The sequence below is a fragment of the Corvus kubaryi genome, unplaced genomic scaffold (genome assembly GCF_017639235.1).
Source record: "Corvus kubaryi isolate FWS band 111438036 unplaced genomic scaffold, C.kubaryi_AGA036_p1.0 split2-37374, whole genome shotgun sequence".
NCBI classification, from domain to species: domain Eukaryota; kingdom Metazoa; phylum Chordata; class Aves; order Passeriformes; family Corvidae; genus Corvus; species Corvus kubaryi.
This window is the reverse complement of record NW_024582082.1, coordinates 6,337,865-6,365,165: the sequence shown is the minus strand read 5'-3', so window position 1 is coordinate 6,365,165 and position 27,301 is coordinate 6,337,865. Positions and strand designations below refer to the sequence as shown.

Sequence of the window (27,301 nt, the reverse complement as noted above, 5' to 3'; positions counted from 1 at the left end):
AGAAATAATTCTATGGAATAAAAACCAGGATAATAAAAAAACCTAACTTCAATAACTGAGAGAAAAGTTATTCTTTAAAGCACTCAGATATGAAAAGTAAAGGAAAAAGATCTTATTATAGGCAATTCACATCACAGAATTTCAATGGGAAAAGCAAAACAACTAGAAGCAGGGGTACTGCATGCCACTGTCACCTACTTTGCAGTTGCAATGAGAAACTAAATTGAAATCTTGTAAGAAGTGACATTTTGAAAAATTTCCAAATCTTCAGATGGAAAACACAACACTTTTTTCTTGTATTTTTTATTTTCCAAGCTAGAGCATAATTTGATGCTATTATCTGCTGGCTGCGCAAGATAGATTTCAGCTTTTGCAACAACTATTGTGTACACAAACCCCAGGAACAGATACCTTGATAACCTCAACAGAGCTGGTCCCCTGTGCTGAACAAATTTAAAAGCCAAAATCCAACCTATGCCTTTGGAAGGAATCAGGTTTGAAGTCTATAGGTCCAGAATCACTTTTCACATATGCTAGTTTCATCCTGGTAAAACATGTGACTAGATGAGTTTCATGATATACAAAATGAGTCAAATAGTTTTACCCTCAATTAGAAAAAGCATCTGGGCTGATATTCAGCCCTAATGACTGTCACATTGTTGGAGACACTTTATCAAACAGAACTCAGAAGTTCAGCAGAAAGAAGGCACATCTTAACCTCACTAAAACTGAAAGAGAACAAAAAAGAATGACAAAAAGACATACCACCTATGAGAGAGAGGCAAGCATAATAATGAGGAGGAGACAGGTACAAAATACGAGGATCACTCTCACGCTACTTCATAAATACACAGTGCCCATTATGTTATATGTAAAACAACAAACTTGTCTAGTATTCTTCAAAAGATCTCATCAAGCACAAGCAAGCAGCATAGCATGGATAAATAATTCCTTCCTCATGACAAACAAGGAAATATTTATGGAAGGCTATTAAACTTGGATTACTGAGACACTGGAGCAGTTGTGGAGTGGCCAATCAGCTCTGCTGACTAAATACATATTTATAAATGCTTTAGCTCTTTTATTTACCCAATGGACCAAAATGGCTTATTCATTCTGTTTTGGTTTTATTTGGGTCTATCAAGTACAGTAAATGTGCAGTTAGGTGCATAATAAAAACTCCTTTAGAGAAGTAATTACATTACCTTTCACAGAGCAGATTTTTCTTTCCCAAGCACCAAGAACAACTGGACCATTTCACAGGCTCCTAAGTTCTTATTAAAAAATATACTCACACATGCTAATTACTGAAATGAAATCTTGCTTAGAAATGTAAAGTCCAAAAGAACCATTTACGTGCAAAGCAGGGCCCCCTGAAAACCACTAATTTAAGCAGAGTACTTGCTATGGCAGCAGCCAGGGACATGGCTATGGCACCAAACACCTGAATGGTTCATTCTTCATGTCCTACTAGGAAAAAATTCTTCCCTGTGACGGTGGTGAGGCCCTGGAACCCAGGTTGGCCACAGAAGCTGTGGGTGCCCCATCCCTGGAAGTGTTCAAGGCCAGTTTGGACATGGCTTGAAGCAAACATGAGATAGTGGAAGGTGTCCCTGCCCACGGGAGGAGGCTGTAATGAGATGACTTTTAAAGTCCCTCCCAAAGGGTTTGGCTAGAGCTGGTGTGGTGGAAGAATATAATAGCCCCACAGATAAGCACTGGAAGGATCGCTGATGGTCTCAGGCACTGCCCTGGTCACCTCCAGGAGAGACCACCACAGCCCCCTTAGAGCCTCCCCTGCCATAAACCACCACCCCCAGCTGGGCTAACCCAGTAACAGGCTCAACACCTGCATCTTCCACAGGCCAAGGCCATGACCACCTGGGAGTAAGTACCTGAACTAAGAGAACACAAAGATGGTTATTCCTCTCTTATTTTTAGCTCATATTTGAGCAGTGAGTTGAAGCTCTGAAAATATTAACCTAATTGCTCTACCTTAAAGTAAAGCTCAGTTAAGGAAAAAATGGCATGTGGAAATCTATTAAGTCTGAAATTGAAAATACACCATGCTCTTATACATATTAAGTAGGCCAGTAGCATGTTCAAAAATCATGACTCAAAACCCTGACTGGACCCAGAAGCAATCCTGGACTTTGGGTCTTTTGTCTCAAAGTCCAAGTTTACTCATTTTTCTAATATCTACGACATGCCAAATAAACTGATTTGTTGGAGAGTGTTTGCTGCCATTATCAGAAACATCTGCTGCCAGTTTTTTATTCAACCTTTACAAATGAGTTTATGTTATAGCTCTGGGGTTACAGTGCATTTGCACCTTTCGATATCATGTGCAAGCATCACATGTCTGCTTCATATGAGAATGGCTTCCACATCATGCAATGCTCTCTGTAACAATAGCATTTCACCAGAGGTATGTGGCTGGACACAAAAGCAGTATTTCATAGAAAGAACAATGCACCACTGAAAACAACCAAAACATCAAATCCAACATGACTTCGAGTCTCACTGTATTTCAACCTGGCTGCTGCTAATGATACTTAAGAAAAGCCCATTTGTCTGAAAACATGTTCTCTTATTCTTAAAGACAGGTTACCTTAGAAGACCAGTGCAAACCAGTCCTGCTTTACAGCTCCGCGTCAGCTGGAGAAAAGTGCTTTGGGGGGGGCTGAAGATGCAGCCAAAACAAGGTTTGTAGGACAAAGTGGCATCTTCCAAAAGACTGCCCGGTTTCAACGGAAAAAGTAGAGAAGCTTGTGGAGTCGAGGGATGACGGAAGCCAACAGCACAAGCAGTTTTTTCAGCTGCCAAATCAGCACAGTTTGTTCTGATTTCAGATAGAAAAAGAGATGCCTTCAGGCACATACAACTTCAGCACTCTGCACTGGGGATACTTATTTATGATGTATGGTGGGATGGAATAAATATATAAGTTATTTTGTATCTCCAAGTCCTCACAAGGCCTCATAGGTTTCTGGTTCATCCCCATCTTCTCCCTCTTCCCACACTGGGAGCTGAAGTCTGTCCACTTCCTAAGCTTGCCTACAAGCTCCTTGATCCGACCTACTGCTGGAAACAGCTTCCTGAACAGCCACTCAAGTTTTCACTTCAGCTCCTTCAGGTCCATCAATCTGCTGCTCTAGCAAAGCCACACTATTATATTTACTTACTAAACAGTCATGCCCATTCTGCCATGAAGAGAATTCATTCCTCCTCCTGCCCCAAAGTACTTAACTACAGAAACTGATGGATCTATTTACAAGAACCTTAACTCTGCAAAACCACTCTGCTTCCACCAGTCAGAGAGCTGAGCATGCAAGGAGTTTGCTATGGCTATGGCAAAGCTGGGCTAAACCACAGCTGCATTCACATTTTCAGAAGGAATCCATCTCCATGAACAGTCATTTGTCAGCCAAATGTGACCACCAGGACCAGCCCTGTTTGGTTCAGGAGCTGTCCAGAAACTCCCTGGTTAAGCTGCAATTCTCTGCTCCTCATCCCAGACACATGTGCAATACCAACAGCAATGTTAAGACTGCCCAGGAGCATTCACATTCCTGTTTAATTTACTACTGTGCCTACTGGTTAATGTGTTGATTATTTGAGGTTCTTCCCCCACCACATGGTTTTACTCCCTCTTTTAATTCTTGCCATTTGAAAGCACAAAATATGCCAAATTATAATTAAACACCACTGCTGATAGATGTGTGGGAGCAAACAACTTTGCCCCTTCCCAACTAGGGCTAGGCTGTTCAAGTGGGATGAAGTATAAAAAAAGCTGAGAAACTGTGGTTTCACAAGCTTAGAAACACAGGCACTAAACATCAGATTAATATTTTGACCCAAATGTCCTTCCCTGGGTAACAGATTTCAAAGCATATGTTGTCAGTCAATGGCAAAGCCAGAGATAATAAAACTTTCTATGAAAATAAGGCATCTGAGATGGACAGAGACAAAAAACTTTGTTCAAAGTAAAGACTGAGTAACTGTTAAAACCAGTCTAAAGAACATGGAAAATATTCCAACTTGTGATTCAACAAAACAGGTATTTTTAATGTAAAAGCTGTCCTTCAAACTTTGGAGGAATGTCCTGAAATACAGCCAGTGTGTTTCTGAACATCCAACACTATACAGAGCATATACATACAAATATTTCTTTTTATATCGTATCATCTGGATGTAACTGAGATAGCCAGACAACCAAGATCCTTTGGGTACAGTTGCTTCTAAAGAGCAACACAGGCACGGCTACTGATTTTTTGGTAGGTTGTGACCAAGTCATAAGAAAAAAACCACAAAGTTTTTGGACTCCAGTAATAAGGAAAAAAACCAACATAATGGGAAATTAATAGGTGATTTACTACAAAAGTAATTACAGCTGACCACTTTGTGTTCCTGAAGGATTTGAGGAGAGCAACTTATCATTTATGCCAATTTTAGAGTGCCTGTCATCCTCCATGGAGTGGCAAAAATTTGAAGTGGGCAAAAAGAAAGGACAAAGTAAACAGAATTTCTGAAGGGCATTATTATTTTATAACCATGAGTCAGTTTTTCATGTAGGACATAAAAACTGATGTCAAGTGGAAAATAATGAAATATTTCTTAAGCTGTTGGCTAGATCCTCTACCACTGCTAATTGATGCAAAGATTTTTCAGTAACACTGGCAACTTGAGAAAGCTCAGGGTGTACTATAATATTCTATTGTTCCTCATTGCGATTAGGAATCACAGTGTAACAATGAGGATTGTGTATCTGCAATAAATATATACAAATACAAACAGTACATCCACAACACAGAGCTTGTGAAAACTTCAGAGAAGTGTCAATTCAAATAAGTTTTAATTCAAACCAGATACTTAAACTTTGTATCTTTATGGCAGTGTGATGTCATCTGTCTGAATAAATCTAGAGTTGCATCTCATTTAATAAGATTATATGGTCAGAGCAGAAGCAATTTGCTTGAACATTTCTTGGCTGAATGGTTTCAAAAGCATCTTTTGACACTAATTTGTTGAACAGATGGTTGTGAATAACATAAAAACAAATTAAAAGTTTTAAGTGCTTGGGTGAGAATCTCAGCTAATAAAAAGCAAAGGTGGTCCATTAATTCAGCAGAGCTTTGCTTGTTTGTATCTTCTGAAGACCTGGTTCTTTACGCTTAATGTGACTATACATATGCTTGGGCATAGTTCTACACAGCAGACAATTTGTTCTAGTACTCAGCATCCTTCAGCCCCACAGTGCCAACAGAAATGGGAACATTTGTCAGCTCCAGAAGTTGCAGAATTAGTTCCTGTGTTCTTGCCATTAAAATAATTGGGAAACCACTGGAGGCTCTCTTCTGCCAGACATGGGGAATTCGATAGACATAAATGTATGTGGCTTCTACATATATAAGCTGTATGGTGTAATTTACAGCAACAGGTAAGTACTATACATTCATGTACACTCATTGGTGACTTTTCACTGTGTAATCTTTAAAATTAAACACTGCCACTGTCCAGCCTAATGTTTGCAGGTGCTGTCTACAAGCTTGGCCCTGTGTTTCTTCCAATCTAACACACACCCTTCAGTCTCCCAGTTTGCTGCACAGGGTCTTCTCCTCAGATTATGTAGATTTTTAGAAAGGAATTCTCCTCTGTGAGAGTGGTGAGACCGTGGCACTTGTTGCCCAGAGAAGCTGTGGCTGCCCATCCCTGGAAGTATTCAAGGCCAGGTTGGATGGGGCTTGGAGTAACCTGGGATAGCAGAAGGTGTCCCTGCCCATGACGGGGGTGGGGTGGAATGGGATGGGCTTTAAGGTTCCTTCCAACCCAAACCATTCTGACACTTCAGCCTTTTCACTAAATGCCTGCTGTGTCCACATGATCTGCACAAACTGCTGCTTTTCTCAGCTCCCTACTCCTGTTTTGCTCTTCCCCGTCTGCTCTCCTGCAGTATTACACTGCCCTGGACAGCTGATAGGACTGTGCAGGTTCTTCACCTTTTGGCTCAGTTCCCCTTTCCTGTGCACTAATGGTAGGAAAAATTACGAAAAAATAACAAAAATGGGAAAAGAGAAAATATTCAGTTAGTGGAAAAAAGGTCTGCCTACTCAAACTTGCCCCCTGATCTTAGTTCAACAGAGCAATATAGAGGGGTGGTATTCAAATCCTGTGCTTGTTTATCACATGCTCAAGTTTCTTGAGTGTTTTTTGAGGTTTTCTGGCTGGTTGGGAGTTTGTTTGTTTTCAAAGCACAACACAAAACCTACCCTATTGGCACCCTACCCAATATTCTGGTTTCCACTGAATGAGCATAATTCAGATGGATGACACAGTGGGTCATATGTATGACCAACTCTGAGCCAAATTTCAAGTGAATTTAGGAAAATATTCCTGCAGCTTCTAATCAAATCCTAGATTGAGGGTTTTTTTGATTAAAAAATTATTTTTAGTCAAAAAGGGTAATATTTGCACACTAGTTAGGGATCCCAGGAACAAAACAGTTCTGCAGCCATTTTCATTTCAATTGAGAAGAAAATCAGTCTCCAAACATCACTGAGAGGTGGCTGCCAGCTGCAGTCAGGGAAGCATCTCTCCTCCATACCACAGCAATTAAAACATCATGTAATTACTGCTGATCTCATGCCATGGACGTCAAAGGAAAACCATTCATTGACTGTAATGGGCTTTGGAACAGGTTCAAAATTTCTCCAGTATATGTAGTCCTGACACCTTGGAAACCAAAAGCATCCCAGTCTAACGACACTCATCCACAAGTAAAATAGGAAAAAAGTGTTTTCATGCTCAACAAAAATCAAGGCTTTGCTCCCTCTGAAAGAAAAGGGTCTGCTTTAAATCAAAAGGACTCAAACCTTTTGTCCCAAAATAAAGAAAAATTCTGAAAGGTGTAAACCTGGATTGCCCCACCTTTCACCAAAAGCTCTTTTTTTAATCACCTTGGATCATCCATGAGCCTGGGATTATAAGAGCAGATACAGAGTTAATCTGCTGAGCTCTCACCTTTGTGGGTGTTTCTATAAGATATTTTTTAGTTTTTCAGCTTTTCAAGAGAATGCGAAAATTTCCACCAAGGGAACAGAACAAGGATAAGCCCCCAACCCCCGATCTCTTCCAATCATCTCATTTCCTCAGGTAAAAACCATTACCCACAAAAATTACCATTTTAAGGGGGAAAAAGGCCTCAATCTTAATGTCACCTCATACCATATCACAAAATTTATAAAAAATCCTTTTGTGTGCATAATAAACATTCTGACCCTCCCGTTATTTTTTCCTGGCATGGAATGGTACCTGCTCCATGCACATTTTAATACTGAAGAGGTTTCTGAAGGAGCCTTTAGTTGAATTATTTTATAGGCACTATTGAGGAATAACTCCAGAGAGGAAGATACTTAAACATTGCTGAAAATCCCCAGGTAGCTCTGCAAATCCACAGGCTTTTGTGATCAAGAGGTATTTACCATGTTTGTTAACATTTTCTTGACTTCTGAGGAGTTTGCAGTTCTTCAGACAGACTTGATAATTCACATATTATTGCCTTGCTGGGCACAAGCCAAATTTATCTATATACCTCAACTCCCTCAGTTGCCATCCCCTTCACTCCAGCCATGGGTCTAAGAAGCATCTAACAGAAGTCCATAATATTGAATTCACTTTTGAAAAAAAAATTATGGTTTTAGCCCTCCAAATGAAAGTTAAGTCTTACCCATCCTCTGAAAGCAATGAGAAATCAGCCTCACTTAGCCTGGAAATTTGGTGCCTTGAGGCACTGATCACCAAATACAGTTATTGCTCTGAACAGTCTCCAAGCACCCACATGATCTGTAAACTCAATCCTGATTTCAAAAATTGCTATCTTTAAGCTCTCATATGTGTTGGTTACTTTCTCTGGGAAGAAAACTTTGGAAATAGAACTCATATCTGAAACAGGACTAGAGGTACATCCACGGGACTGGATTCAGTCTCCATGCCTATAATGAACTGCACCACAAACTACAGCCAGAGCATGACTGAAATGTGTCCCCATCCACAATGCCAAGATGCTTTTCTGCATCTCAAAGCAGCCTTGACCCACCCAAAAGCCTTCCTCAGTTTGAGACTGAGGGAAACACAATAAAACTGGATTTCTTCATGAAGAGTGGCAGAAGTTTGATAAAACACACACGTGCACTGGACATCTAAAGAGATTTCACCTTTAGCAATAGATGTATTTTTAATTCATTCAAGCTTCTCTGCTGCCTTGGCCTCACAGAAGAAAAAAAAACCCACAAAAACACAACCATAAAAAAAAAAGGAGATTTGCCCAAATGACAAGTTACCCTTGGACCTGACCTTCTTTTGCTTATGCAGTAAAACATTTGTAGTTATAACCTCTTCCCAACATACAGGATGCCTGAAGCAATTCAAGAAGCTACTGGAAGGGAACAGGGAATGCATTAATCCATTGAACAGGAGAGTGCCACCCGCTTCACCTTCTACCAAGACAGATGAGGAAAGCAATGGCCTGATTCAGAAAACATCTGCTGAAAAAAATCAAAATTAATGATAACCAGAATGACCTCTTTGATGGCCTATTCTCCCCCAGCTGCCAGGAGCCATCAAAGAGCCACTCCAGGCAGCAGCCAATTAGTTACTGAGGCAGCAGAGTTCCCAGGAGCTGGATCTGAGCTGGGAGCATCAATGCACCTTTGGATGGATCTGTGGTGTGCTGATGCATGGAAAGCCTTGTCTGCATCTTTTTCTCCCTAAACACTCCAGGGTCAGAGTTTATCACAGAATGGTTTGAGTTGGAAAGGACCTTAAAATTCATCCAGTTCCAACCCCTGGCATGAGCAGGGATGCCTTCCACAATCCCAGGTTACTCCAAGCCCCGTCCAACCTGCCTTGGACACTTCCAGAGATGGGACAGCCACAACTTCTCTGGGTGGCCTGTGCCAGGGCCCCAGTGCCTTCACAGGGAATAATTTCTTCCTAATATCTAACCAAAATTATCTTCCTTCAGCTTAAAGCCATTTAGATGCCCTGCCAGCACCCAAACCTTGAGGTGCACACCCAACACCATCATGCAATTCTGTGCTAAAAGAGCAGCTTTTCATTGAAAAAAAAATCTACAATTTGCAACACTAAGAACTGTCAGACAACCGCCAGGCACAGACTGTTGGAAATCCCACAGCAGCACAACCTTTCAAGTGTGTGAACTCATGCTCATTTTAAAAAGTTACTGCAAGAATACTCAACACCAACACATACACAAAGAAAACTGGTTTTCCTACCTTTTCTTCTCGTAACTTCAAACCTTCTGGAGTCCTATAAGGGAAAAGAGAATTTTTTGTGGTTTTTTTTATTAAATATAAGAATTGCTCAAAGGCAGGATGACCAAACCCCCCTAAAAACATTAGCCACTGACCCAGGGAAGCATCTCTGAAGCTCAATACAATAACCGAGGAGTAATTACAAGCTCACATTTCAGTTTGTCCACAGATATTTAATGGATAAATATAACACCTAGAATGATTCCTCACTGTGCAATAAATTACATTGTAAAACAGGACATTTGTCTTGAAAATGGATTTTTTTTTTCTCTGTTGATGTAAAAAGGGAACAGTTAGGAGCATTATTACTACACCAAAGATTTAGGGTTGAGGAGGGAGGAGCCATTACAGATATTTCTAGCAGAGACTTCTTCAAATATCTGAATAATTTCAAAGCCACTGGACTACCCATGCTTAAAGCTGAGGGCTCATTTCAATCCATACACACTACATAATTTGCCATATTTTTTGCAACTCATCAGAACCATCTCTAATATAGAAACTTGTATTAAGATGACACTGTGTCAAAAGGTATTTGTCAGGGTCCCTCCCCCCACCATGTAGCCCTGGGAGAGGGGCCCTGAGGGCACAGACACGGGGTTTCCCTGCCCCTGCTCAGCCTCGTTCCCACTGGTTGGTTTGTGTTCCCTGCACGGGCAGAAGGACCCTTGGTCCCGTGACTGGAACAGTTCCTCGGCAGAGCCCGGCCATGCAGCTGGAGAGATAAACATCTCTGAAACATCTAGCAAGAATCAGTCCATATATATTTCTTTTCCACAGCCTCCTTGTTTGATACATCGTGTTACAGAATCCTCATTGTAGCAAATGGTGGAGAATTGCGAGCAGAACGATCCCCTATCCCGAAGCGACTGATTTGTGTGAGTAAACCCTAGAAACTTTGGATTCCTCTTCTTGTTTTTGTTTTGCTATTCCATATCTAAACTATGGAGGAACCGTGGGAAGACTCTTGGCTCTCAGAGCCGCATATGGACATTTATCTTAAACTTGAAAAGATTCTTGAACAACGGTTTGTAAATTTTAGCTTAATTCAAGCTCAAAAGGAACTGAAACATTTCCTTTCTTGGTTGTTTAAGAACTTTTTCTATGTTTCTTGGGATTTAATTCTTACCAAAGACTTTTGGAACACCGTTTGGACACAGTCAATTTTTGAGTCAAAATATATGCTGATGGAAGAATATTTTACAAAATTATGGTTTTATAACGAGATGTGACAACCAGCAAGACATATTCGTTCATGGAACTGCTATTAAAAAGAATAACCCTGAAAAATACATCCCAAGCTTGGGAGATGGAGAGGTGGTGGAATTCAAAATTGTACAAGATAGAAAAGGGTTACAAGCATCACAAGTGACTGGGCCTAATGGTGTTTCTGTAAAAGGCAGTATATATGCTAAAAAAATTGTAGTCATGTTAGACAATATCTCCACTATGAGCCCCCCCCACAGTCTCCCTTTCCTAATCCCACCTTTCCCTTTTACCCTATATACTATTACCCCCAGTGTATTCCCAATCCGTTTTTCCACCCACGGTTTCCCTCACAAAACCATGCCTTTGCCAATTGTTTCCCCAAAAATCCCTTTCCAATGCCGAGTGGGAAGGAAGAAATTAAACCCTCTCCTGCCTCAGTTTCCCCACAAAGCATGCTCAGAGAGTTCTGTCTCCCTTCTGTCAGCCCTAAGATGTTCCAGGGAATCTGTTTGGACATTTAAGGACTCAGGAGGGTGGCTTGTTTTGTTTTAAAACCGTCCTTGTTATGTTTATCCAGTTGTTTTCAATGTTAAGCTTTAAATCTCTTTTGTTAAAAATAAGCAGGTGAAATGTCGGGGTCCCTTTCCCCCTGCCGTGTAGCCCTAGGAGAGGGGCCCTGAGGGCACAGACACGGGGTTTCCCTGCCCCTGCTCAGTCTTGTTCCCATTGGTTGTTTTGTGTTCCCCTGTGCGGGCAGAAGGACCCTCAGGTGCCGTGATTGCAGCAGTTCCTCAGCAGATCCCGGCCATGCAGCTGGAGAAATAAACATCTCTGAAACAGCTATCAAGAATCAGTCCATATATATTTCTTTTCCACTGCCTCCTTGTTTGGTATATCATGTTACAGAATCCTCACTGTAGCAGGTATTGCATTCCCAGACACCATCTGCTTATACTAATGGTGAGACTTCAGAGGAATAAATATTTAATTCCACACAGTAACATTCTTTATGGGTTAATTACAAATATGTCCAAATTTCCATCTTTCGAATTACTTCCTGCAGACAGTATTAGAAATAGTGGAATTGTGAAGACCATATGGAGTACCTCTGTTGTGGAGATAGGCCAAGAGAGGTGGGGTTGCTCAGCCTGGAGAAGAGAAGGCTCTGGGCACCACACACTACAGTGCTGTAGGTACCCATTTACTGCCTACAGAAATGCTCCTTTCTGCCTCCTGCCCCCTCCCAGAACCTCCTGGGAAGTCCAGGGCAGGACAGAGCCACAGCTGAGGTCTCCTCCAGCCCAGGGGCCACCTCACATCACCCACGTCCTGGCCCAAACATGGTGACAGTTTATACTGTCCTTTGTCACCACCTGTGCAGGCAGCAGATGCTGCTTCTCCTTCCTTCACACGACCACGAGCAGCCTTCCTCAAAACAAAGTTTTCACCAAACTCGAGAAGGATCAGAATAGCAGAAATGGTCTCCTTGGCAGCCTTCAAGTCAGCTGAGGGGGATAAACCCAAAATGGGTATTTGCTTATAAAAATACTGTCATTATTCCCTGTAGGATACTACCTCAGTGATCTTGAGCAATATGTAAAATGGCATTCAGGATTAGTACAGACTTCAAAGCATTTATCCTCTTTAGGCAGCAGAGCTCCAAGCTGTGCAGCCAGTTAAACTCCAGGGACCTCTCTGAGCTTTTCAAAATATTAGAGAGGTGGGGCACAGGATAAAAAAAACTCAGCTACAGCTGCTATTATTAGGCCTATGTACATGCAATAGATGCAAAAGGGAAGAATACTTTTTAAGTCCCCCAGAGTCCCTCACACGAACAAGCTGTTTGAATTCTCTGCAGTTCAAAAGCTTAGAAACACTAAAACTAATCACAACTATTATATTGATCAAAAGGAAATCAACTATCAAGACTCTACTAAAAAAATCCAAGTGTAAGCTCACTTTCATGAAACACCCTTTTGTTATTTCCATGTCTGCACAGACATCGTGAAAGACAAAGGACGGTCTTCAAAGTTTCCCTTCTTTTACTCTGTTCCCCTTATAATTGTAAGCTCTGATGAATATAAACTATCCCAAAAAACACATGAAGGGTTCAGAAGAAAAGCCTGTTAGAACTGCAATGGGAGAACATGAGGTCAGGCTGCATGCCATCACTTCTCATTCTGGGGAAAACAGCAGCACTTGGTACATCCCCCAAAACATCCCTTCCATGGAGAAAACTCCAATGAAACTGAGAATGCTCAAGATTTCAGGAAGGTACACAAAAAAAAGGAAAAATACCTGGCAATCACAGTAGGGCTTAAAGTACAGCACAAAAAGGTACCAGCTCCAGGCAGACTTCTCTTGAAGAGGATGATACTGATCTCAAGTTAAAAAAAGAAAAAATCACACAGAGGTTTCAAAGGTTTTAATAGTGTTACCAGTAGAGAACTAAACTATTTTGATAAAAATGACACTAAAGTTCTTGAATGCATTGCCTGAGGAATACTTTTCTGTAGAAGCCATAAAGCAGATGGTTATAAATGAGACTTATTTCATGGGCACCATTTAATGACTGCAAATTCCTTTAACTAAAAATCTAATTTTATCAGAGCATAAATCATCTGCTTTGAAGGGAAAAAATTGTTTTAGATTTTCCATTCCTTCTAAAAAAGCTTCCTCATGTACTGCTTTAAATGGCATTTCATTAGTGCAATACAACAATTTTATTTGTCAAGGTTCACTTTTAGCACCTATTTCCTACTTTTTAATGTTAGTCAATTGAGTACAGAATGAAAGGTCCTTCTGTTCTGTATCTGAAGTGCCTAATCATTATGTGGAAATCAATGTAGTATGTTTGCTTCAGGACTGCCTTTCACCAGACATGTAGCTAAAGAAAAACTGCATCTCCAAAAGACCAAGCACCCCAGTGTCATCAAGTATGATAAATAATTCTACCTGGAACAGGAGGGATGAAAACCAAAATCAAACAGAATTCACTACCTGCTGTCACACTTCACTCCCCTGTAGCTGCAGTGTGTTGTACCAACACCTGTGTCAATATGATGCGATTTAACAACTGGTTTTGCACAAAGCCCTTTTCTGCTCTTACAAAAGGAATGCCAAGGCATAATAACTAGTTTATGTTATTATCTCCTGAGTAATGATGCACTAGTGATAAATCTGATTTCGTTCAGAACAAACACAGAGCATTGGGAACTTTGTTGTGCAGAGTTAAAACACAACACCATGGAGGGAATACACAACGTAAGACAGAGCTTGGTAGCCAACAAACAGGTTTACCAATGGTCATTAGCAACAGATGCAAGCAGAAAAACCACTTTCAGGTTGTTTTGTATAGAATCACAGAATGGTTTGGGTTGGGAGGAACAATAAAGCTCATCTCATTCCAAACCTCCTGCCACAGGCAGGGACACCTTCCACTAGTCTCATCCACCCTGGCCTTGAACACTTCCTGGGATGAATTCAGTATTTAGAAATTTGGACATGGCTATGCATCTCCCATCCCTGTTTGTTACTGGCCTCTGATCCCAGTACAGAATGATGCTCAGCATAGATCACCAAAGCAGATACCAAACTCAAGCACCTCAAGCACTATAACCCATTGGATAACCTTGCAATGGTTTCAGCCTCTTGCCCTTTAATACTGATTTAGATTTAGTCAAAAGGCACCCCTTTTTATGACCAAAATTTAATATAGCAGACTCTCCCAAAAGACCCCAAAACTTTTAAAAAACCAAGCAAACCTAAAAAACCACCACCATCAGCGGCAAAACAACAATTAATGCAGCAGATTAAGAGATGCAGAAGAACAGGTAACATTCCAGATCCACAAGTTCCCTGCATTGCTGACCTTACCAGACCCTTCGTGGGAGACACAGCAGTGCAAGCAGATAAATCAAACCCAGTCCCTGCAGCTGGGCTCATGCTGGGTCTCGCAATAAATCAGATGTTACCTCTGCACACTCCAGGTCTCCAGGGACCTGCTCTCAGGATCATCCTAACTGCTGTACAATTTGTAAATATACAGTCCTAACTCGTTTAGCAAATTAATAAAGAAGTGGCTGTTCCTATTAATAGACTACCATGCCATGGATTTTTTTCCTCCCTTCAGAGCCTTCTCCTCATCTACAGTGAGGGGTCAAGCAAAGAGGTAGATTTAGATTAGATACTAGGAATAAATTCCTCCCTGTGAGGGTGGTGAGGCCCTGGCACAAGCTGCGGCTGCCCAGAGAAGCTGTGGCTGCCCCATCCTTGAAGTGTTCAAGGCCAGTTTGGACAGGGCTTGGAGCAACCCTGGTCTAGTGCCACCCATGGCAGGGGGGTGGAATTAGATTAGTTATAACCCAAGCCCAAATCATTCTATGAAATGGCACCCAGTACAGGGCTGGTGAGACACTCTGCATGGGGACTGGAGCATCAGCACAATGTATGACTCTGACAATCAGGATTTTCTGTTTACAGCCATGAATACAGAATATTTTTTTAAAAAACCCATGTTAATCAGGCAGAGATTATCCACTTTTTTTTTTTGATCAGGCATGAAAAAAATAGATCACATGCTACTGTTTAGAGAAAGCTTGATATCGGTACAGACACTGGCAATTTAGATTTGTCCCGTCTAGTATAAACACTGAAATTCTGATGTCTCACATCACACAGTATCATCTGCTCATCCATACGGTAGCTAATTGAGATAATTGCTGCATCTCTGATTTACTCACTACTATTTCTGGACTCCAGATGAGAAACCCAGGTACAGCTCCATAAATTTCCACGTTGTCATGGGGAAGCTTGTGGGATGGCTGTTTTTAGAAATCCCAAATTTGTCGATGTACCCTTGCTAATCTAAAACACTGAGAATTCCCCTGCTTGGCAGTCAAAAGTACTTCAAATAGAACTGTCTTCCTCTAAAAACTAATGCCACAGCCTTTGTTTCAAAGGGAGAATATGCTACATTTGAAAGAAAAAAAATGCTCAACATTTAGTCTTTTAAGGCTGAGTGGCTTCTAAACAGAATATCAGGAAGTTTAACCCTCTGCCACATCATAGCCAAGTAAAGATTGCCTTGATTCCTTTTATAATTGCAACATGGTTTACTCTAGTCCCATTCTCTTCTTCAAAATCATACCAGCATTTCCCCATCTCAGTACAATTTTTCACAGTTGCTCAACTGTGACATGAGAAAAACTTACTGGAATTTGATCCCTGCAGTCAGTTTGTGCCACAGCTCAGCACAGAGCCAGGCACCGCGAGCCCACGTCCCTCTGCTCCCCAGGGCCAGCATCCACACACCCAAAATTCAAGGTCATTAACATCCAATGCACCACAAACTGCTCCCATGCAGCAGGGGGGCCTCTTCTCTTGGCTGGAAGGTGACAGTCCCCAGCAAACTGGGCAGTGCAGAACCACCACGAGGTATCACACACCACATCCTACCAGAAGTTTAAAAATCATAAAGGAAGCAGGATTTTTGTTCTGTAGGGGACTACAAACAAGTGGGTTTCATCTTCATATTGTGCTTTAGATGCATCTTGATGATCCCTGACACTCACTATTGAGCCATAACCATTTATGTAAACCAAAATTATTCTCATTTTCTGGTGTTATTCAAGTATACAGTACCTGCCTTGTTCCAACATTCACATTTTCTAGTACTTCAAGCACAAGAGCATCCCATAAGATACAGCATTTATTAAGCTCTCTGAGTACACAGAAGAAAGTGGAGGGGAGGTTGGGGACACAGAGGAAGGAGTTCAACATGCATAACAAATATTATCAAAACATTCCACAGCACCTTGAACTGCAGATGCTCTGGTAGCCAGCACTCAGAGCAAAAGCTTCTCATCTCCACAGAGACAATATACCTGTTAAGATTTAGGATGCTCTACAAAAAAGCAATTACTGCCGTTAGAGATACCACATAAATGCAGGTAACAAGGAGTGAATTATCACTACATACCAAAGTGATACAAAAATACACTTAAGTCTTGTCTCTCTGTACTTTCACTAATGCTTGAAACAGGAGCAGGCTGTAGCACAGTATAGATTTAAATTAAAATCTGATTCTTTTCCTTTCTCCAAACTGAAAAGCAGAGAGAACACTGACATGGTAGAGAATATACTACTACTATTAAGAATTAAAATAAATACCAGGATATTAGATCTTCAACTGTATATAAAATTGATACTCTGTGCCTATTTTATTCCAAGCTCATCATCTGAAATTGTGTCTCTATTTGAATTAGAAGCAAAAAGCTTGTATCAAAAGCCTTTGCAATTTTTTACCTTCCAAAACCAATTATTTCCTAGTCTGTCAGATTAGGAAATATTACTTTTCTGCTGCTCTGAATAACCTACTGTGGTGCTCAGATGCAGCAGTAAGTGATGCAACATTTAAGAATCTGACTATAACTAGGAATTTCGGCAATAATTGATACTCTTAGACAAGCAAAGTTGAAGCTGTGAGTGGACTCCACAGAAATGATTTATTCTGGGCAGGAGGGCACTGAAGGGCTGGTCTGATCCAGCTGTTTGCAGTACATTTATACTTGGGGATTTTAAGCAGTTCAGGTGCCATAGAAACATAGAACCACAAAATGGTTTGAATTCAAAGGGGCCCTAAAGATCATCCAATTCCAACCCCCTGCCACGGGCAGGAACACCTTCCACTAGACCAGGTTGCATAGAGCCCTATCCAATCTGGCCTTGAACACTTCCAGGGATGGGAATCTACACTCTCCTTCAAGTAATAATGAACAATAACAATAGATAGCCAACAGAGCCAATACCTGCCAAATGCCAACAAGAAGAAAGTTATGGTGCCTTGAAAAATGAGCACATGGAGCATCACCTGTGAGCTCTGTACAGAGGACCTTGCCCAGGGACACAGCTATTCTCCCCACAGGAGCAGGGGGCACTGTGCACAGTCTCCTGAGACTTCTCAAGTAGGAGGATGGGTGGCAAAAAAAGCATGGCATGAAAGCCAAATTAAAGCAATTAAGTATTTCTAGAAAACCACAGAGCAGTTCTGTAGACCTGAGCAGACCACAGAACACCTGCCAGTCTTTACTGTCACTGCTCAGGAGTTTGGTGACATTCAAATACTTAACAATGCAGCACAAAACAATTCTCCATGTACCACAACACAGGATTATTCTCCACTTTCACACTATCAAGCCAGGACAATATTATTCAAGCTACCCACCAGCAGTGCCCCAGAAAACATAACACAATTTAAATTTCCAAAATGCAGCTCTGTGATGACTTGTGTTAGAGGAGCTCTGCTGCTGGAAGGGCTGAAGAAGACCTGCAGCACTGCTCTGTTCATTTTAGGTTCAGAAAAGGAGATGCAAAGCCTGCCCCAAGAACCATGGCAAAACCAGCCTGGCTTCAGCATGCACAGGAAATCAGCTTCTCACAGAGAAAGCAGGGAATGGGAGAAGGGAAGCTGGCTGTCAAATTTCAGTATTTATTAAGATGCTTTGCAAATTACCCCAGGAGGCTGAAAAAAAAATCAGCCTGAGCTACTAGTGTGGATTACCTTGTAGATATTGAGTGGACGAGCACCGTAGGCTTTCATCAGAACCTCCTGGCCAAGTTCTCCTCCAAACCCAAACTCCAGGGTTATTTCAGATCCAGATTGTTTGTCTCTTTTCTGCTCACACTGGAAACTTTCTTCACTACCACTGACAATGACTCAGAAAGCTATGTTTTTTGAGAATTCCTTTCTAGAAGGAAGAGGTGACCCCAGATCACATCACCTGGTGTACCATGGACCACCCAAAGCCCTTCTGAGCCAGCACAGAGCTGCCCATGAATTTTAGGCACCTCTAGAACTTCCAACTTGAACATGCAATCAGACTTGCTGAAGGCAGAGGAAAAAACTTGTCCAAAAACAACATCCCAGAGTGGTGAGCTCTATATATCTGGTATTTTGGCATATATTCCACTGAATAGGATTTAGTCCCATGATGGTTCAACCCTGAGAAGATGCACCCAAGTTCATTTGCAATGCCCAGAAGCTTCAAGAGCTTTCTGGCAACCCCTGGAAACAGCTTATGAGAAGTTTCACAGAACACAGCAGTATTCTCCAAAATTAATACAAACCAGACAAGTTGCAGCTTTCCAGTCAAATACTAATGCTGTCCTTTTTTTAATTAAGTGTTCTATTTTAGCTCTTTCATTGAAACTGGAATTTCATAATGCATATACACATTTATCAACTATTCTAATCAGGACTAAAAGTAATCCAGAAAACAAACTTCTTCTCAGGAACACCCCATAAACTTGAGGGACAAAAAGCTGTGCATCAAGAAAAACACACACCATTGTTATGTTAAAGGGTTGATTTCTGATCAGAAGGACTTGTAGTCTTATTTTCTTTAATAAATTCAAAGCACAACTGCAATAATTCTCCCACATACCATGAAGAAATCGATTTAGCAATACGAACATAAATTAAGCAAAGTTTTTGATTCAGTAAACTTGTTCCTATGTAGATCAGAACAAGTATTAGTGAAGGTCAGTGACCCATACCTACATATTTGCTTTGATGAGGTTCACAAGAATTTTCCATCAGAGCACACTTCAAAATTACTTGACCTGTAAATTAGCACTTCACTCATTTTTAAAGCGGTTTTAGAGAATTGCTAGGAGCATTTCTAGTTGTGACTCAATATTTTTTAAATGCATGTTAATGGATCTACGTATTAATTAAACCATAAAATTTGGAACCTAACAAACTTCTCACGGATAAGGAGCTCCAAATTGAACAAAGCCCAATACTCTAGAAAAGGGTTTCAGTAACTGTTATTATTAAAAAAGAATTATGGCTAAGTTATTTTCTGCAAGAGAAAGTAACTTCTGTTTACTCTCAAAAGGTGCTTATCTCAGTTTTACTGACCCTACCTGAAAGCTATGCTCACGGCTTTCAGATTAATTTTGGTGTTGGGTGCCACACTGTATAAACACTATTTCTTGTGGAAACAAGAAATATTGCAGAGATATTTTTTCAAGAATCTGAATTATAACTTACAGTTCTTGAATCTATTTTAACTGCATTCTTTGTACATTCATAATTTTAATATTCACACTTGTTAAATTCTGTGCAAACCTGAGTAAATACGCTTTTAGCTGAGATCCTTCCACCTCAAGCAAGATCAAGTAATTGGTACAATAACATTACGGTCTTTAGAGAAAGATCAAATGAATTAGTGTCTTTCAAGTAATATAATAGTTCTATGATTAACATTAAAGTAAATTGAGTAATGAATTTAATTCCTCGGCGCAACTTCCTTAAAAAAAATCAAAACTAATGTGCATTAGTGAAGAATAAGATTTTTTTAACTGCACAAGAATGCAAAATATTTAATAATTTTTAATAAAAAAGCAAAAATGATCAGAGATTCTGCAAGAACAGGTTTAACAGAGTGCCAGTGTACTACCTGAGCCTACACAGCAGCAAAATAACTGTGTCGAGTTATTTTGTGGAGTGGAGGTGTGGAAGGGAACTGTTTCCCTTCTCTTTTACAGAACAGAGGTTGGATACCTCAAGGACAAAATACACCTGAAACAGACCTCAGAACTGCAGAACATCCAACACGATTGAAATTACTTTTGAGCCCTGCTAAGCAGCAAAAAGCACCTTTTTAATTGGCTTAAACTATAATGCAGATAACTGGGTATTTGTAGATGGGATGTGACTGGGAGAAATGGGATTCTCCAACTAGAACCAAATCCTAAGGCTTAAATAGATCCAATTGCAACATGAATCCATCAAGGGCTTATCATTAGACTGGCACTGACTGATGTGTCTGCCAGCACATAAGTGTTCAAGGCAATGGCAGCTAAAAGAATTGCCAAGTGTCCTTTCCCTGTCCTCCTGCACCATCTCCCACTTTCAGACATTTGAGCAACCATTTAGCAAACATACAACAATAAGGAACTAATTAAATAACTAAAATTGTTTCAGCATTCATTCATCATTTACAGCTCAAAGTCACAGTTCTAGGTTTTTGTGTCTTTATTCACATGTCTCAGACTTGTGAAAATCTCAGTGTACATCTGTGCCACAAGCAGTGTTGAGGTCTGCTTCAGAAATCCAGTATCCTGTTGGGACAGCCTGCTCCAACACTGCTGAGACAGGGACTGCTCCATCCATACCCCTGTGACAGCAGCCAACACTGTCACCCCTCAGCACTGGAAACAGGCTCAGCTGCTTCTCCACTTCCAGAGCCAGGACTGAGCACTGAGGAGGCACTGCTGCCCTGCCCCAGTCCCAAAGCCCTATTGAGACGGGCACTGGGGTGGAAGGAGATCACCCCTCGCTAGTCACTGTTGCCGCTCCCTTTTCTATTGTTCTGTGCTTCAGAGAGGTTTCACATCAGTAAGTCTGGAGGGAAACACTTCAGGCAGTAATTTTGCTGCTTCTCTCCGAACGGCCTATGGCTCAGTTTTCCTTCAAAAGAGCTTTTTTTAGGTTTCACCTAAAGGTCCACTGACCCAAGTGAAGAGCCAGGACAGTTTGCTTGTTAAATTTAGCTTCACTGGTGTCAGCAGCCCCAGGACACAGCATACTGTAAAGTCTTTGGGGCAAAGACACCATCTCCACAACAGCCAGATGCCCAGTTTCACTTCCAGATGATGTCAGTATATACAAGAAGTGTAAGAATTTCTGCTTCACTGTTTTTCACTGACCTGCTCAGCAGGTGTTTAATACAAATATACATGGATAAGCCCACACTTGCTTTCTGTTTGCAGTATGGAGAGCCTGAACACAGCCCAAGAACAGAAACCCAGGAACTGTAGCTGCAGCAGCAGAGGGAGTACAGTACCTCTTGATGCAACCTCCCTGCATCCGAGTACAGCTTTCTGCTCCGGTCCACATCCATCCATCCCCTTGTGACCAATGGGAAAACCCCCAGCAATACAAGAGAGCACCAAAAGCTCCTTGATGTCATCATTTCAAGTCTGTTGGGAAAAAAAAAAAAAAAGAGAGAACAGTTATAGAACATTCATCTTACAATAAAACCCAGCTCCAGTTCAGTAACACAGAGGCTTCAGCTGACAGTGTCCATCCACACTCAGTCAATGCCAATGGAGCTCTACACTCTCCAGTGTATTGGCAATGAGTTCCCATACTGTAGTAATTTCACCCCAAAACTATCTTCCTCAGGATGTGCTGTTCCCACCCTGTTGCCACACAACACCTGCAGAACCAAAGTCTTGGGATTTCTGTAACTACTGTGGCCAAAAGCAAACCATATCAAAACACGGTCTTATAGTACTGCAGGAAGCCAAAGGGTGAATTTTATCCCTTCTCCAGAGCCCCAGCAGCACAGGGTCACTCACGGTCAGGGACTCACACCTGTACCCTCAGCAGATCTTCAGGAAAACACCAGACACCCACCTTTGCTTCTCTGACCACTAGAGGCTCCCAGCAATGTGACAGAAAATATCATTACTCTCCTCTGACTCAGAAGGTGACATTGCCTTGAGCAGACACAGCCACTGCCACCCCCCTCAGCTACAATCAGGTGTGCAGGGTCAGCCAGGGCTGATGGCTGGCACCCAGCACACAGGGACAGTCATTCGTCCTCCAGATGAGGACATCTGCCCAGATGGTCACCAAACATACCCAAACTTGAAAGACATGAAACAAACCCTTTGCTGAAGAGGGCTGACATGTTTCTTCAACCATAATGGAGGTGAGTCCTACCTGCGGCTGTGATTTCTGCACTCATATTCCTCTGTCCCAAACAGAGACATTTCCAATTCCTCCCACACTCACCCCACTCAAGAGCAGCAGCACATCCCTGGCAACAGGCTACCACAGCCCACATCACCTGTAGGGAACTGGAGGGATTTCCACTACATCGGTATCCACTTTGAGCAGTGGTTCTTGTCATGTGTAGTTTTTTAATAAATTTGGAAAGAACACCAATGCAGTTACTCAAAGTGGTGTCTGATGGAACTCCTGTGTTTCACACATCACAGCCCTGTGCTGGTGCCCTGCAAGCTAAGCCAGGAGCTGTCCTTTCTCTGAACTTAAAATAACACAAGATTGTGTCATTACTTTTTACAATTAAAATACCAAAGGAATATTCAAGCCTGGAACCATTTCTGAGATGGCTGAGGAAGGCTAAAATGGACCGTTAATGATGCATAATGACCCTTAATGAAGCGACAGCATTTCTATAGGATGAGGGACAGGCTGCTGCCTGGCTTGAGCCATACACATCAACAAGGAGGGTTACCTGCTAATAGCAAAATTCAACCAAGCTGAATTAACTCACCATGACATACCTTGTCTTGACAAGACTCATTTTATAGTGTTTTCCTGCCATGTATTTGCTACGGAGTTTATCCAAGCCTTGGTGCATCACTCCTAATTTTGGAGCCATGACCATTTACACCAGCAGTGACAGTCTCAGGTTATTTTGTTTGCCCAAAGACACCCCATCACTAGATTGAGCACAGTATACAGCACCCACAGAGCTCAGGCAATGCCTTTTCTCAGCACTAATATAAACGCACTGAATGGAAAGCATTCAGGATGAAATCAAAATTTATTAGGCTTTCTAAATTCCAATTATGAACCTCAGATGTAATGTTACTGGGACTACAAATAAATGTTTCATAAACCAAAGTCACTCTATCAATAAGCGACAAGTACATTGTTACTTTATGAATTGCTCTTCCACAGCAACATTGTTTCTCACAGGGTTTTGGTTTTTTTTTTCTTTAATAGAGGTATTTTGTATGCTCAGTTGATGCCCTCACAGCAAATAACATCACAGTTCTAGAGACCTCTGACTCATATCCTGCTTGAAATTAAAAAACAGGGAACTGAAACAAAACAGGGAACACAATAGTTTAATGTATATTTAGTAAACAACTGACAGAAAGCATGAAGGTGTTTGGATTACAATCTGTTACACTGATGAAACTGAAAGGGCAAACTCTACCTGATAGAAACTCTGGTTGCTTTATAACTAGAATTTCTAGAACATCTTTAGACAGTTTAAAAGTCACTTATTTTTACTGCACGCTGACAGTACACTAATTGCTCTCAGTCACAGCAAGAGGAGGACACATTAATATACGTTTTATATCTTAATAGCCTTATCCAAGCAACAAACATATACCATAAATATCAAGTGAGAGCTTATTCTGGAGTCACACAGCATTTTCATGTCACTTGGCATCCTAAACCACAGCTCAGCACTGCCTTACCCTGAGCTGAAGGGAAGGCTCCTTGCAGAACCCGGTCTGCAGCTACACCACACAATACGGCTACCAGACTGCAGGTTGAAAGTCCCCTGAAGTCAACAGAAAAACTCAAATTGATTGAATAGATCCAGACCACCACTGTAAGCTCAGACAAGTTTTACTATCCATTTCCTTTCCTCGCTTGCAGAAGGGACAGATTTGCTGGATTTGAGTTTGTATGGACATCGCTGCCCAGATAAATCAAACCTTGCACAGGAAAGGTTTGCATACAACAAGCAGTTGTACCCGAAAGAAAGAATAAATACAGGCCTTTGTGATAAAGAATATACTATGCAAAGTCAAAAAGTTTACCTGAAGGTTGTGGTTTCCTCCTTTGAGCTAGAGCAGCCTTCCAGCTTTCTTTCCAGCTGACACTGCTCTAGCAAGAAACACTCCACAAGTACAGCAGCACCAGGCTATGCATTGTTATCTGAAGCAGCTCAAAAACAATGGCAACAGCAAAACACCCATGCCGAGGCCAGATGGGTCTGGGCAGGCACCAACACACAGGGAGAGCCCCAAATTTAAAGCATATGTGTGCAGTATCCCCAGTGGAAGAGGAAGACCAGCAAGCAGATGCAAGATAAAGACAAGCACAGGTTTTAGGGTACAGGTTTTGGACCTGCTCAAGCAAAAAGGGTCACCTTGAAAAAGGACAGGGATTAAGCATCTTGGCCATTTGAGTGGAGAACAGCACAAACTGTTTAAAGCATTTCTATGACATGCAACAGCCAGATCCTGCAGTGAGCCCACAACTTTTTTCTCCACAACACAAAAGCTTTAAGAATTCGATTATGGTGATTGTAATGAGATTAAAGAATTTGCCGAAAGCAGTTATTGGTTTTGTTTTCAGGGCTACTTAAACTGCAGCTTATTTGAGAAATTACTGGTTTGCAATAGCTTTCAATAATTTCCAACAGGCTTCACATCAGAAAGAGGCTGAACTTAATTAGTTGAAGTTCTGACTGTTGCTATAGCAAAAAGAAAGCATTTGGGCATAACTGTTACCTCTATACAAACTGGCCCTATTAAAATCAGATAAGAATCTGGTCCTTACTTCCTGCCATCAACCTTCCCAATTGCTCTGGCCTTATCTAAACAGCATTTCTATTGCTGGCAAAATAATTTTGACATCCATAATTTCTTGTTAAGTGCTACAAAAACAAGCGACAAAACTAAGTAGAAAAGCCATTCTTTCAGCAAAACATACAGAAACCAAATAATTATTTCAGTCATCTGTCTGCAGTTAAATACGGAAAGTTTGGGTGCATTAAGAACTCATTAGAATCAGCTTTGATGTTTAAGTACAAAGCGGACTTTGCATTTGAGCAAAAGCTACTTAAAAATATTTCATTTGATTATGAAATTCCCCAAGACACTTCAGTGCTCCAGAAGAAATCTGGGGAGCATCAAACCAACAGGGATGCAGGACTACCAAGAAGCTCCTGAACCTCGCAGAGATTACTCCTCGGTTTTCAAGGCTGCCCCCACGACACGTTTCAAACACAGCTTTGCTCCGAGATGACAACTCGGAGAAGTCCCATTCTAGCCCTTCCGTGACCCTCCGCTGGGCAGCGAGCGGCCAGCACCGCCGGGAAGCCGAGCATTCCCAGCGTTTCAGAGGACTGGAGAGGCCAGCTGAGGATGCCATCGCCAAGCCCAGGCCGGCTCCCGGCGCGGCTCGGGGGTCCCGGCCCCAGCCCTGCGCGGGCCCCGACGGGCGCTGCGCGGCCCGGCCCACGGCGCCACCCAGCGGCCAAGCCGGGAACCGCCGGTCCCACGCGCGACCGCGGCGGGACCCGCGCCTGAACCGACGGCGGCCCCACAGGGCAGGCACTGCGGCACCACGGCCCCCGCGCCCCAGGGGCGGCAGTCACGCCCGCTCCATACCACCCCACAGGTGGCATTTCCACGGTGCGAGATGTGAGGTGAGGAGGAGGTTCCCCGCTCGCAGCCCGTCCCCCCCACGCCCCGCCGGCTCCCGGCCCCGCGGCGGACGCACACCTGTTACACCGCCCGGCCCGCGGGCGCGGAGTGCGCGCTCGGCGGGGCGCGGCGGGCGGCGGCGGCACCGGGAGGCTGCCCGGCCCCCGAGGCGCCCGCGGAGCGGACAGCGGAGGGAAGCGACGCGGATGCCGCGAGCGGGCGGGGATGGGAACGCAGCGCTGCGCGGGACAGCGGAGACGCAGCGGAACCCTGCGGGGCGCTCCCGGTGGCACTCACCTGGGGAGGAGCCGGGGCGGCGCGGCCAGTCGGGGCGGGGGCAGGCGGAGAGCGGCGGGGCCGGCGCGGGCAGTGCGCGGCGCGGGCCGGGCCGGCCCTATTTCTGCTCTCCGGGCCATAGCCGCCTGACGTCAGCGCTGCATTTGCATATTCCGCCCAATCCCGGCACCTGAGCGGGCGGCGGGACCGCCCCCGGGGGGTGGGGGGCAGCGGGGACGCCCCCTCGGGGCACTGCGGGGCGGGGCGGAGGGGACGGGACGGGACGGGACGGGATGGGATGGGGGCCGTGTTGGAGCGTCCCCGCGCCGTGCCAGAAGCACGGGGCCATCGCGGGGGTCAGGAACACGGGAAGATCCTCGTGGGGCCGGTGGTACCTCGGGGTGCGGCTGCTGAGCCCCTCGTTCTGAGCTCCCCCGCAGCCCCCGTGCTCGGGAGAGCTGCTACGGGGCAATGCGTATCCCGGGCGTATGCCCGGAGCTGGGCGAGACGGGACCATTGGGCCCTCGCCGTGTGGCCGTCAAACGGGGATGTCATCGTGGGACACCCGATTGTCTGCGGTGGGACTCCGTGACCCGCCACAGCAGGCACTGCACGGCATTGAGCTGTTCTGGAGGTGTGTCTTCTATTCCCACATAACCATGTTTATAAAGAGAGGCAAACATTAAAATTCATTCACTCTCCTCTTCCTCTTCATCTCGTTTCCAAAAAAAAAAAAAAATCAATATAATAATTTCTTACCTAGTTTTTAACAAGGATGTTTGCACAAGCAGGAGGCATGGCAGGACCACAGAACCAGAGTATGTGGGGTATTTGTTCCAAAGGCTGTGAGGAGGTTTAGGCAAAGGCGATGAAGCACCCAGAATTAGCAACAAGAGAGGAACAGTCTAAAAGACCTGATAAAAGATGTCAAATTTTGTGTTTCTTCCTATAAATAATCTTACCGCTGGACCCTGCAGAATTAAATTGGATTTGCTATTGGCTTCAGCATGAAAAGAACAGGACCCCTTAGTTCTGATGGTTAAAGAAACACGGGCTACTCTGGGAAACTGGGTCTAAGTCAAGGAGAAAATGTGTTTCGTAAAAAAACCTTCCACAAAATTAGGCATGAGGTTGCAGAAGAGGCTCTTTCATGACTAAATTTGGGGGATTTTATTTTGTATTTTCTCTTTTCTTGGCAGGAAATACCAAGTGATCAGACTGGTTGGTTTTCCAGAACCTTTGTTTCTGGCCTGTTAAATCCAATACCA

At 42.9% G+C, this 27,301-nt stretch overlaps 1 protein-coding gene across 6 annotated transcripts in view; it reads right to left on the bottom strand.

Moving 5' to 3' along the window:
* FSTL4 (follistatin like 4) overlaps window positions 1-26,095 on the bottom strand; it is a 226,010-nt gene extending 199,915 nt beyond the window's left edge. For 3 of the 6 annotated variants that reach the window (XM_042014623.1, XM_042014627.1, XM_042014629.1), the window contains exons 1-3: window positions 26,055-26,095; window positions 21,395-21,530; window positions 9,294-9,327 (exon numbers count right to left, since the gene is read on the bottom strand). In XM_042014623.1, coding sequence (XP_041870557.1) covers window positions 9,294-9,327; window positions 21,395-21,523 — 163 coding nt within the window. In that variant the 5' untranslated portion in view covers window positions 21,524-21,530; window positions 26,055-26,095. Of the gene's footprint in view, window positions 1-9,293; window positions 9,328-21,394; window positions 21,531-24,143; window positions 24,778-25,835; window positions 25,858-26,054 lie in introns of those variants that run through there. The other 3 variants (XM_042014626.1, XM_042014624.1, XM_042014628.1) reach the window with 3 other exon arrangements.
* Between the last annotated feature and the right edge of the window lie 1,206 nt (window positions 26,096-27,301).